Source organism: Perognathus longimembris, chromosome 8, assembly GCF_023159225.1.
Source record: "Perognathus longimembris pacificus isolate PPM17 chromosome 8, ASM2315922v1, whole genome shotgun sequence".
NCBI classification, from domain to species: Eukaryota; Metazoa; Chordata; class Mammalia; order Rodentia; family Heteromyidae; genus Perognathus; species Perognathus longimembris.
Genome location: NC_063168.1, coordinates 59089675 through 59103696, shown reverse-complemented (window position 1 = coordinate 59103696; position 14022 = coordinate 59089675). Strand labels below are relative to the sequence as shown.

The following is a 14022-nucleotide window of genomic DNA, read 5'->3' as shown; positions in this document are numbered from 1 at the left end:
CTCTGGAAAATAGTGAGCCTGGATAAACCCATCTGAGATGAAAAGTGACGTTCTATGTATTTTGACTTCTCTTTGTATAATGGCGGATATTTATCATTATGAGATTTTTTTTTTTTACCACCAAGATGCCATTCTGACAAGCCAAGGGGTTAGAGGTATTCACAATTCTCTCATCCTCCTGGTGTTCAATCCATCAAATACCCAGGGCAGAGTACAGAAACAAAAGCAACCAGCTTAAGACAGTCCTACTACAAGCCTTTGGCTGTCAAATCTCGAAGGTCAAAACTGGCAGAAGCTGATGGTCTTTTCATTTATTTTATTTTATATTTTTTTTCCTTGACACCCATCAATGAAAGCAATCGTGAGTAAAAGTTCTACCTGCCAGGAAAGGAATTGTCCTTTGTACTTAGTGGCAACCTTCACAGTTGAGGTGCCCTCTGACAGCTGCTTTCCGAAGCCCTGGGAGGATAACACATCTATCCTGGGGCACAGAGAAAAGACATTTTATCTTTCCCATGATTGGAAGCTCTTCTGTGATCTCAGACTGAGATTTAGTATTTAGTCCCAAAGCTTAAGTTTTAAAAGACTTGCATCAGCCAGGCTCCTGGTATTCATTTCTGTGATCCTCCCTCCTCAGCAGGCTGAGATCTTAGGATCACTGTTCCAAGCCAGCCTGGACAGACAAATCCACGAAACTCTTAGCTCCAATTAATCAGCAAAAAGCCAGAAGTGGAGATATGGCTCAGGGGGTAGAGTGCCAGCTCTGAGCAAAATGCCAAGTGAGTTCAAGAGTGAGTACTGGAACACACACACACACACACACACACACACACACACACACACACACACACACACGAAGACTTGCATTATGGTGGTGTGCTTGTAATCCTGGCTGTGCAGAGGGTGGATGTACAAAGATTGAAGCCTGAGGCTGACCCAGGCAAAAGCATAAGACCCTATCTAGGAAACAAATCAACAGCATAAAAACAGAAACAAAAACTTGAGGCTGTAGCTCATGTGACAGAGTGCTTGTCTAGCAAGCAGAAGGGTTATTATCACAGAACTACCTTAACCTGAGCCACTTGCCTACTGTAAAATGCCTACTATGTGATAGACGTTATGCCACATCCTATAGGAATTGAAAAACAGTATAGTAAGTCAAAATTTTGAATCCCAGGGCCTTTAGCGTATAATTAGACATGTCCCTCCACCATGAGAAGGGGTTTTATCTGATGGATGACAATGGCTGTCAGCAAAGTCAAGCACGGAAGCAGGGTTTAACTTCAAGGTCCTCTTGGAGAAATGACAAGAGAAAAGAAAATGAACTCTCAAGAATCTGTGTTCCTTTGTGCTGCCCATGACTATAGACAAATCACTGACCCTCTCTGAGTTCAGTTTACTCGTCTTTCAAAGGAGGATGCAGATGACAGAGAAGATGAAATGAGTCAATGGATGTGATATATGGGAAAACTTAACTGTACTGAATAGATACTCGCCATGTAACATGCCTCTCAGAACAACAAAAAAGGGGAGAACAAAAGGTACCTCTGCTATTTTCCTGGAGCTTAGATGAGGGCCAGCACAGGACATTCTTAAGAATGAAAAGGATGGATGGAGGGGTAAATGGATGAAGAGATGGTTGAATGAGTGGATGGATGACTTGGTGGACAGATAGGCAGAGATTTTTATGACTCTGAAAGGTCTGCCTTCGATCTAATCTATTCTGTATTCTTTTCTGTCTCTATGCCTTTGAAAGTCCTCTGCGAGTCAGAATTACAGAGAATTTGTGAGAATATCCACCGTGGAACACTGGTCACATACATAACCTAGCTGCCACAGCTTGGGGAACTGCATACACACCATAATCAGGCAGTCCTGTCATTAGCCTGTCCATATATAAGTGGGAGAAAAAATAACTATCCATACTATAATAAATTCATTCCACATCACCAAGCTTACTTCCTCACTTTTCTCCTTAATGTTTAGCTAAATGGTTATATAAAGCAACAAGCTTATGTGATCAACCACTTCAAGCAGAGTTGTTAGCCATGATTCTTAATTTTTGATGTACACCAGAATCCCTGCACAGCTTGCTAAAAATACTTATGCTTATGTTCAATCCCAAAATGAATAACATCAGAATGACTTGGGATGAGACTCAGTCATGAATTTTGTAAACTGTGCGGTTCTGATTTGTGTGACTGGAGCTTGAGATACCCCAAGGGAATGCCGATGGCCTACTTCCTTCAGAGAAGTCCAATGCTTCTGAAGCCATCTTAATATTACTGTTCAACTTAGTGATGGATGCAGAAAACCCAAGCAGAGTCAGGAGGACAGATACTTTGGGGGTCTATCTTAGAACACACAGGTGATTACTCTGAGAATGAGGAACATGAGACTCCTATCTTAGCTCCCCCACAATCTGGGAGGAAGGGAAACTCTGGGCCCCTTAATGTGACAATTAGGATGGTAGGAGGGACTTTACTATCTGCTCTGCAAGGTCTCCAACTGAATCCTCACAAAGATCCCTAAGATCACATAATTATTACTATTTTGCAAATCAAGAAAGAAGGGGCTCCCAGCAATTCAGAGAGTCTCCCAAACTCAACTGTATGTGAAGCTTTGCCTCTAAGAAAACTTAGAGCCTTGAGTGGCATGATCACCTGTCCAGGGGTAAAAATCTGCCATGACAAGCCTGCATGTCAAGTTTAAGGTTTTTAAAAAAATTATCTTTAAAGGCTTTGAATGACTCTCTCTTTTTAGTGTAAATCACCCAGACATTAAAGCCCTTATTGTATATTTATTAGTGTGTTATTCAGACCAAGGGGAGAGAGAGAGAGCAGCTGACACCATGAATGACTTTGAAAGGGAGAAAAAAATAAAACTGGGCCTGAAATTAAATCATTGTGACACTGCCACCCGAGGGCATCAGTTTCAATAAATGATCACCTTTTTAAAAATTCCTGACCCACGTTTATCATGTCGGCAGAATTTGAGAAAAACTTTTGGCCAGATGCTGAATGCTACAGGCTCTGATTTCCCTGCACCTGGGCCAGCCTTGCCTGGGGTCTGAAGTTAAAAACCCCAGCCTAGCTTGGGTAAGGCAATCAGGTATTTTTCTGGAAGCAAATGCCTTGTGGCATTTTCTACTTGTGCCTAACGAGAAGACCATCATTCCTCACTCAGCCTGCTGAGACCAGTCCTGTCTACTTACAGGTGAAGCAGGGTTCTGTGTGTCGAAGTGACAAGTCTCTATGGCTTCGACAGTAGAGAGATGGAGGGAATCATTGCCTACTTCTCCCAGGCCCGAGTGGCATCTGATGAAGAGGCCACTGGCATTGCAGGATGGACAGGGAAAAAGGGTACAGCTGAGATCTCTCCTTCAGAAGGTGAGAGGCTGGGGCTGCAAAGACTGTGTTCATGATCACATTGGCCATCCTCATGCCCACAGGTCAATCTCCATTTGAGTTGCATTACTTGGGGGCACCCTCTATTAGCATTAGTCCTAATAGTAAAATCACAGGTCAGAAATGACTGCTTTAACCAACAGTAATAGTTGCATGAGAATCCAGACCCTGTCTGGGCCTAGGTTCTTCTCTGCTGGGAGAAAGTGCCTGTTGATTCTCATCTAAGAGCAGTGAGTCTGAGGATGTTCTGTTGTAGTTATTCAAACAGGAGACAAGAGAGAGCGTGGGAGGCCTCCTGAAGGCCAGCATGGAAAGAGAGGAATGCTGGTCAGGTTTGATCTGATCACAGGAAATCAATGGGAGTGGACTGGGATACTAAAGTCAACCCTTATCTTTAGAGTTTAGAAATAAGATCCTGCAGAAAGGCAAGGCTCTGTGGAGAGGAGAGTCTCCCTTCTCTCCTAGTCTCTGAAATGAGCATGTTCACACTGTGCCATGTCCCTGACAGCTTTGCTAGCCTGCGTATCCCCAAATCCTTTAGATTTAAACCATCTTTTCAAGTATTAGTAATTCAAGTGATTGGCAACTTGTATCCCCTCCGGGTCCAATTCTTCCCTCCACACACTGTGTAGTTCTGGTCACACATAACAACATCCCTAGGTACCCAGGGCTGCAGGCAAAAGCTGTGTGCTCTGGAGAGGCAGGACGACTTGAGATGGATGTCTGGAACACAGCCCTGGAGAGTCTGTCTGGCCCAGAACCCCAGCAGCCCTTAAGCCTGTGTTCCTGTAACCAAGAGGGCACTAGCTGCACATAGCCAATCGCTGCTACATCAATCTTTCTAGACAGTCAAGCACAGTGCACAGGGGTGGCACAAGGCAGGAGCAAAGTGAGACTGCCTGTGTCGGTTCTGCCGCCCAATGATATCAGCTCAGCATCTTAATATCTCTCTAAAACAGCTATTGCTATTTGACTTGTGTCTTCCTTAATGGACTGGATGTTCCTTGAAAGCCATCACCCTGTCTTCTTTGGCTATGTCATCTTTGGCACCTATTAGAGGCCAGACACTCCATCCACAGTTGTGAAATGAATGTATAAGCAGGAAAGCATCTAGCATTTATTAAGTATCTAATACAGTCAGGCACATTGTGAGCCATCTTCCTTATGCTATTTCACAACTCAACATATTAAATAGGTATTATCATATTTGTTCAACTCATGGGGACTCTGGGAGCACTCATTGCTAGCTAAGATGTCTTATGCCTATTTGATTCTGGAGCCAGCCAGGTCTGGGCTATTTAATAGCTGGTTTCGCTGATTCTTTGCTCTTGTGGTCATTCTGGCCAGAGAGATGGGCAGGCTTGGCATTCGCTTGTCTGTCCCCTGGGAGACCTCTATGGAAGTCAGGCCGCTTGGCAGACGTGACTGCTCACACTCTGCAATTCATTAGACTTCGTACAGTCTTCCATGCTGTGGGTGACACACAAGGGAGCAGCTGCTCTGAGCCCCCAACTGCCATCTCCTTGCTTTGAGACAGGCAGCTGCTCCCGGAGCTGCTACCACGTGCTCACGACTCAGGGGGTTCCAGGGATTCGATGTCATTGACGTGTCATTCCTCAACCCACTCCTCTGAATCAGGCTCTCCCCAGCCGACTTTATTATTATAACTTCCTCCCTGGTGGCTGCAAACACCGAGTATTGTTTTCCAACTGTGGGTCCCTAAACCATCATCTCCTGATATGAGAGGAAGTCAGGTCCATTTGCAAACATCACAGTCCATATCATCAGGATGTCCCTGTGTCCCCCTTGCTGTGATGAACACTGTGTCCCTGCGCTCATCTCTGACATGAAAGGGACACCACTAAGTTCTGGAGACTGGTAGTGACCTCATAATCAGAAAGCAGATGAGTCTCAGTCACTCGTGAGCAGAACTCTGAGCAGAGAAAAGCCAATTAGGATGATAAGTAACCCACTCCTATATTTGCAATGAAGTCAGAGTATCAGATCCTTCCATTCTCTATTCGACCCTGTTGAGGGCAGGGTGAATAGTACTATTTCTACATTACAGTTGGGGAAACTGAGGCTAGAGAGGAAATGGGATTTAGCAAATCAGGAGTTCACTCATAAAACATTCCTGGGAGATGAACTGGGCTTTTGTGTTACTTGTGCCATTTTAGTCCTAACAAATAGATGATTGCTTATTGAACTAAAGACTGAATGGTGAGCTGGGATTTAAATCCAGAGCTTCTCATTCATAGCCCTTTGTTGTGAATTCCTCTGCTCTCTTTCTATGGCCTAACTGAGCTCTCATAGCAAAGGATGCAAAGGTACTGAAGTCTGACTGGCTAGCTTCAGCTTATCCTCAATCTGTTCAGTCTATGTCCTTGATGTAGGTTATTTGACCTCACTGAGGTTTTTTTATTTAACCTGAAAAACTGGAGATAATAACCTAGTGCATTATGTTGTTGTGAATAGCAAATTATTAAAAAAAAATGCATTTAAAGTTCATACCAGCAACTAGTTAGGTATTTAGGAAGTGTTAAGTAAATGCTAGCAATAGCTCTTATTGCTCAAGGTCAGACCTACTACAGCGATTAACACATACTCCTGAATATAGAACTCCAGACACCTATCAAACGTGAAAATCATAATGTGACATGAGGCAAGTCCTGTCCCCTCCTGGGCTCAGCTATTACATCTTTAAATTGAGGAGGTTGAACCAAGTAGATCTCATAGCTTCTCCCAACTCTAAAATAGCCCATTTAACACAGTGATTCTCAACGCAGGGTACTTTGTTGCCCCTTAGGTGACATATGGAAAAGTCTGGAAATGCTTTTGATGATCAAATTCGGGGAGGTGCTACTGGCATCTATTTGGGTAGAGGCCTGAGATGACATAAAATGCACAGGACAGTACCCTCTCCACCCCACCCCCACTCCTGCCAAAGAATTGTTCTGCCCTAAGTGTCAGGCTGACATTCTTTGATCCAATTATAAAAATATACATCTATCTGAGTTGTTGGGCAAGGATGATATGTCTTGTAGCTTGCCAAGATACCCAGGGAAGCAGAGTTCCTCTATTGATTATCCCTTCAGTTGCCACTTTCCACCCTCATCTCATTGACTAAGTTAGAAGTAGGAAATCTGGTGCAGGCATTAATTTTAATTTAGGCTGATTCTAGCTCACCACTAAATTCCAAGATGGCTCTTCCAGAGTGAGGGAAGAACATCTCCATACCAGAGATTCCCAGAGCCTGGACCTGAGACCAAATTCTTAAAGATGAAGGGGCAGCCCTAAGTCACCAGAGTTGTCCCAGAAAAATCCTCCTTCCTTCCTTCCTTCCTTTATACCTTTGAGTTGGCAGCCCAGACCCTCTGGTGAGAAAAGAGCTTCTTTAAGAAGATTCCTGGGACAGTGTGTGTTGGGGGAAGTGGGGTAGACATTGAGCCAAGTAGCCATGTCAGTCTCTAGGTGAAGAGTCCCCTGTTCTTGCCACCTACGGGAACAAGACTACACTGAAGGCACTAGCATTGCATGGTCCCAGGTTCTTTGTCCTTGTGCAACAAAGAACTTTAACCATCTCTCTTTGGCAAGATGCTTTCACCTTGCTTTTTCCTCTTTCCATCCCCCAATCTATTCTCTTTACTCTTGTATTCCTGCTTTTCAGCAGGCTCTGGCTTTCCTGGAAAAGAACACAAGCCAGGAGACGGGAGATCTGCAATCTAGTTTGGGCCATGTCACTTTTCTGTTTCCATTCTCTGCTTTAGTTTTCTTGTCTGTGAAATGGGAATTCACTGTGTAATTGGAGCACAAGAATATAAAAGGGAGACAGTGCTTGGCACATCCCTAACTATCAACTTTGTGACTGCAACGTGGGCACACATGCGCTTGTTGATATCCCCCTGGCACTCATGAGTGTTCTCAGCCCACGTTTCAGACAAGCTCTAATTCTACCCCTGTGACATCAGTGAGTGCCCACTTCACTCAACTAGTGCCATGATAGATTCATCCATTGACTGCAGACTCCAAGCTCCTTGGTCTTTGCTAGGCCGGATGGAGAGGGAAGATGGAGAACATAGATCAAAATAAACAGCTCATGAGTCTAAGGATGACAGCATGACCAAGGCCACCACCACCCTGTCCATGGATGGGAGTCATGTTGGAAGGAGGACTGGTACCTGAGGACAGCTCATTCCAAACAGACTAGACATCTGACACTGGTGATTGCTGGCTAATGGAATGAGAGACATGTCATGGGACCCTCCCCACCAGCTCAAAGAGGCATTTCAGAAAGTAGAAGATGGATATGAATTTACATGGTGGGACAGCATCCTTCCTGGTACCAAAATGTTGTCCTGCTGGGACTGAAGCAGCTTGTAGTCCTAAGCACAATGGAATACAGGTGGACGAGTAGTGGGGAGTGAGGAGGTGTATTATAAGCAATTACTAAGAAGGCCAAGCAATTGCATTGGAAAAGCAATAGGCAAGACCTTGTATACAGTCGGTCTGGAGAAGTGGCGGGATTCTTCTGACCAGGTATTTTCTCAGAAAGCAAAGTGTAGATCCAAACCTGAGGTCTTTCTCCTGTCAACATAGTCACAAAGAAAGATCCTCCCTCCTTGTTAACTAAGAAGTAATCAAATCTAAGATCTCCTCAAAGCTGGGGCCTCAGGATGGTGTTTATATTATGAAATGAGGGTTAGTAAAGGCAGGCAGAGAGGTCAGCTCAAGTTTGCTTAACAATGTCACCCCTTGAGGAGGCTTGATGCCCTCAAGTGACATTTACAGAGAGCTTAGCGGATTCACTGTCATAGGCACTGAGTATGACTTCCATGGTGTGTGTGTCTCAAAGGTTCTAGAACAAGGTTCCAGTGTCAACCGAGTTAACATTGGTGTGTATCTATCACTACCTCTGCTCTGGGAGCCCACGCTCCCTCAGGATCTGCGTGGGTGATCCATCATGTTTTATCTTTTTCCTTCCGGTCCAAGTTCTTCTGGTAAAATCCCATTTCCAGCATGTTAAATTATTTTAATTTTGGTGGTTTAACATCCCCTTTAGCAGTTTTCTTCTTGGTTCCATCTGGGTTTTGGGAAATGAATAATCCTTAATAGCCACACAGTAAGTGTCCACGCTGACAGCTGATCCGCTGGCCTCTGGAAGGACCTCCAGCCAGGGTGGTCAGGGGGACTCACAGATCAACGCCTGAGGCATTCCTTGGGGAATACTAACCATTACAGTTCAATCTGGCCCTCTTCATGAAAGGACAATTGGGAGTATTAAGTCGATGTCACAGAAGTGGAAATTTTTTTAAAAACTGAAAGCCAAATCACCTTTTAGAAAAATTGAGATGGATATGAAGAAGGACTTACCCATGCTTCCCTGGACTGGGCTCCAGGAGAATCTCTCTTCCAGCTTCATTATGGGGCAGTAGCTGGGCAACATACCGCCCAGAAGGCTGCAGGTGCCTGTGTACAGAGACGGCCAGCGTGCAGTGTTCGCTGCTACTCCTCATCCATGGACTCAGGATGGTGTGTTTGGAGTTGGCAGAGGTGTTGAGAAGGAGGAAGGAGCCTGGAAAGAGGCAGAGAATGAAAATCTACAGATGTATCCAGGAAGGGGAATGAGAGCAGCAGCTCTGCTTTTGTGGCAGGGCTTAGAAACCAACAGCATTCAAGATGGAGAGGCTGAGGCCTTTCTTACATTCTGTGTGTATGTGTATGTGTGTGGGGGGGGGTGGTGGTACTGGGCATTAAACTTAGGGTCTAGGCATTGTCTCCGAGCTTTTTCACACAAGGCTAGTGCTCTACTGTTTGAACCACAGCTCCACTTCTAGGTTTAAGGTGTCTTTAGTAATAAGTCTCATGGTATTAATTTGTTGAACTATGACTTTGCCTTTCTAAGGGATTACACTGTTTGAATTCTCTCCTGGACCTATTGTATTTTAGTGAATACATTTGTGTATACTTGCATACCATCCAAAGTATTTACTTATAAATAATTATAAACTAAGTTTAACTTCCACATATAAGAGAAAACATGTAGGGGGGAAGCGCTGTCAACATCCATCGCATATTCTATAAAATGAAGAAAAGTGAAGGAAGGGGTGGGTTGGGAAGGATGTGAGAGAATACTGAAAAACAGTGACATCGATCAAAATACCACATTGTATTTATAGACTGCCTTGTTGAATGGCAAAAATAGATAAACAAACAAACAAATAAATAAAAATAAAAGTGGGGGAAAATGTTTCATGGACTTTCCTGTTTTGATCTTTAGATCTCAACCTCCTGAGTAGCTAGGTTTATGAGCATAGCACGACACACAGATTTCCAGCTGGCTTCTTTCTTACATTCTTTACATATACCCAGGACCCCTCCTCTCTGAGCATTTATTTGCAATTAGTATAGCATGACCCATGTGGATGGTGACTGGAAACAGAGCTTTATAGTCAGTTAGACCAACGCTGTAACCTTAGTTCCTCTATTACTTGATCTATGTCCTTGGGCTCCAGGTTTATTATGTGTTGACCTGGAGGGAAAACATCTATTTCAAAGGACTCCTGTTCCTCTGTCTCTTAGCTGAATGATCCTGGGCAAAGCATTCACTTTCTCAAATTTCCGTTTTCTTGTTTGTAAAATGGGGTGAGAAGGGTTAGGTGAACTCAATGATCCCTTCTGATCCATTTCAGCTCTTGAGTGGAGGAGTCATGTGAATTTGCCACTGGTCTCCACAAAGAAAGCCCTATAAATCCCCCCTCCCCCTCCCCTGGTGCCAGACAAGCCATCCTGGATTCCAGTAGCACAGGCCAAATGACCTACAAGAAACCTACATCCATGGAGATTACTGTCAGCATAAAAGCACTGTGCTACTTTATTGTTCCAAGCATTCCCTTTGATGCATTAATTTCGCTTGTCACAATTCTGCATTGACCTAGGTGCTGCTCATTTTGCAGAAGAAAACCTGTTGCCCAGCAGTCATTGACTTCCCCAGTGGGAACCAACCTTCCTTAAGTGCTTGGTCTTCTGAAACCACTGCCAGGACTGCCAGAGTTTTCTTCTGCAGTAACCCAATTTACCAAATAAAAAAACGAACTAACAGCCCGTGGTAAAGAAGGATGAAAGAGAGGGGGGGTCCTACCAGAAGATGTCTCAGGAAGAAGATGCTGTGCCAAGAACTTAAGAGTCCAGCGGCATTCTGAAAGGCAGTAAAAGTGACTTCTGGTTTCGGTCAGAAGATGGGCACAGACTTTCTGAGCTGTGTTAGGGACATGTGGAGCAGCACCAGGGCTTGGGCCCACTGTGTCATTGATCATATTTCAGCAGGGTACGTGTGTTGGGAAAATGGAGAAGAATGGAAAAGGAACAGGCGGGACTCGATCCTCAACAGGCAAGGACTGTTTATTGAGGAACAGAGAGGGGCATAGACCTTCCCGCGGGTTTGAAGGTTGTGCAAGGAACTGGATTTTGGGGTGGGATTACATAGGGCTTAACAAGGAGGTAGAAAACAGAAAATGGGTGAGGTGAGGTCCTGATACTTTGACACACTGGAGTTCAGAATGGAGTGATGATTTGTGCAAAAGTTTATTTTGGAAGCCAAGATCATAATTTTTATCCATTTTCTTTGTTTTTAATGTGTGTGTGTGTGTGTGTGTGTGTGTGTGTTTGTACTGGGATTGAACTCAGGGCCTGGTGCTCTCTCTTAGGGTTTTGTTGTTGTTGTTGTTGAAGGATGGCAATCTGCCATTTGAGTCACAGCTCTACTTCTGGCTTTTTTTTCTGGTTAACTGGAGAAAAACAGAGTCTCAAGGATTGGGAGAGGAAGAAAAGATCGGGAAGGAAGGAAGGTCAGGAAGGGAGCTGGTGCTTCAAGACCAAAGAGAATCTTCTACTTCTGGATGAAGAACTCCAGCTTCATTTTGTAGAAAATAGGGAGCCAAATACTTTGAGCAAGAGCATGGCACCATCAGAATGGCACTGAGGATGACTCATCTGATGGTGAGGAGGAGGAGACCAAATCCTGATCCCACTTCATCTCACTCCCCCAGACCACACCTGGACAAGGACATAACTAAACAGGACTTCGAAATGCTTGGCATATTTCTATTAGAAGCAAGGTGTCGTGGTGGAGGATGACAGGGTTTCTGATTCTAGGTTAGTTTGTATCTGTCTGGAGCAGGTAGAGGCTCTGGAAATAACTCTGGTAGCATAGTCTTACTCTATTTCACGTCTAAGCCAATCCTATATTATGTGCAATCATTTACCAATAAGGAAGTAACAATTGTGTCCTGCTCTGTGAGCATTCCCTGATGTTTTCAACTTGGTTGAAAATTAGATTGAAACCAAGTTGGTTGTGAACTACGGGAGGAACGAATGTGGGCAAAGTAAGGGCAGTATACCTCCTCTTAGGAAGATTGCAAGTATGTATTTGATTGGACCCATAGAAACCTCAACAGGGAAGCTAAGGGTGTTGGGTGCTAGTGCCGGGATCAGAGCCCCTTCTGCCTCAGCGCTCTTTATTCTGCATGTGGGATCACATGTAAATGGTAATTCTCCATACTTCAGTTATGCAGCACCTCAATAATGCAACTCTTTTAAAGCTGACTAGACGATGGATTTTTTTCCAGTTCTAATATGTGAGATGATGGTTATGTGAATTTTATTCTGTGCAACTGGGCTATCAATAAGAGGCTGAGCTTCAAGTATTTTCACTTTCAGTGAAACTCTAGAGTTGAGAGCTGTCTTTTCATCAGCAGTTTTTCTCTACCCCCAAAAAGAATTAGGGGGAAAATACATTTCATAGGCTCCTTGGGTTATTGTCAGTGTAAATCTTTTAAAGTCAGGGAAGATTTATCACTCTTCTCCCTCTTTTCCACTTCCTGTTTATTTTGCTCAGAATAGCTCGGGGGCTAGTGAAGGCTCCTGGGGTCCCTTCTAATTAAGCAGGTGGATCTGGCTGCTCACAGGCCTTCCCCCAGTGTGACCCTGGGGGAGTGGAGAAGCATATCAAAGAGCCCTGCCCACACGGAGGTGGCATCGTGCCACCCTCAGGATTGCATGGTGATGCTATGTTCCTTGATTAAATATGAAATGCTTACGATTTTCACCTCAGGTCATCAATACTGGGCTATGCTGATTTCCTTTCAACCACCAGAGCACAAGCTACAAACCAGAAAGCAAGGGTCATGAATTTGGAGGTCAGACAGACTCTTTCCTATCTGGGCCCTCTGTCCTATTACAGACTTTAGACAAATTATTTCACCTCTCTAAATCTTTGATTGCACAGATCTGAGTCTATAGTAGCTTCTGCGGTTGCTTTTAAGGTTAAGGTAAGTAATGCACACTGTGTGGCCTGGATTGTGCCTGGCCTGTGGTAGACCTGTGACAAATGTCCATGTCCTGCTTGGAGGGCCATCTTTCTTTGGAACGCCTTTGATTTGGCTCTGAGCTTGGAGTCAGAAGGATGGAATTTTAGCCCTAGCTCTGCCATTAGCAAGCTTCCTTTGTTGATACAATAAAAGGTTGGCTGGAGTCTCTCTAAGGATTCTGCAAGCTCCAAACTGTCAGTAATTCTATCTGCCTGACTGGAATATTATTAATCTAAAAGAAACCGAGTCAAGTCTCTAAGCCCCCAAGTCCTAAACACTTCTCCTAATTCGCCTCTCTGAGGATTCTACACCAACACTTTCAATCAATTGGCCAAATATATGTTGAACTTCTTTGCAGAAAGTACACTGTGATTCTCTGCCCTCCACCCCCTCATGGTTTACACAAACACATCCAAGGAAAGGCTCCTTTCCCAGCACCATGTCTCCCCTGAGGTGTTTTTGCTATAAAGCCAGTACCACCTCGATCTCATTTAACACAGAGTTTGCTATGGACTAGATCTTAAGAATCTAAGTTTTACACACACACACACACACACACACACACACACACACACACACACACACACACACGGCTAGAAACCAAACAGTACAGAACAGTTCCTAGGAATTTTTTGAAAACTGTTTCCAAATTACTGCTCTCAACAAGTTCCATACACTGGATGGAAGAAGGTTTCATAGTTGTTGTTTTTTTCTAATTTATTTAGGTGGCTGAGTTCACAAGAAACATGACCCTATAGAGCATTCTTAGGTGTACAACTATAGACTTTACATTGATGACTGGAAAAATGGCATTACCACTTGTCATTTTGAGCTTCAGGTCTGCTTGATATGTATTTACATGTTTACTCTCTTACTCATCAGCGCTGGGGATTGGACCCGGGATTTGAATATGCTACATCAGAGCTCTACCACTGACTGTGAAATCACCTTCTGCTTTCCATTGCTTCCTCTTTACTTCACAGGAGACAGGCAGTGCTGATTCACTGCAGTCTTCCTTGCTAGGAAGCTTGGGCTTCTTTTCCTCTGCCACATCCAATCCCACAAGTCAGCTGTAACTTTTCTCTCTACCATGTCAGGCTTGTGTAAGAGTGACTAAGGCTTTTGTGTTCTCTTCACAGGTTAATGCTAAACACTGAAAATCAATACACCGACCTTTTATACTGATGACTGTATATTTTTTTCATTGCAGTGGAAAAATGTATCATTAGACCTTTCTAGATCCAGTAATA

At 44.0% G+C, this 14022-nt stretch overlaps 1 protein-coding gene across 1 annotated transcript in view; it reads right to left on the bottom strand.

The window, feature by feature from the left end:
* Alk (ALK receptor tyrosine kinase) overlaps positions 1–14022 on the bottom strand; it is a 797050-nt gene that overhangs the window by 325116 nt on the left and 457912 nt on the right. Inside the window, exon 4 of the mRNA XM_048353195.1 lies at positions 8778–8979. Within this exon, the coding sequence (XP_048209152.1) occupies positions 8778–8979 (202 nt within the window). The remainder of the gene's footprint in view (positions 1–8777; positions 8980–14022) is intronic.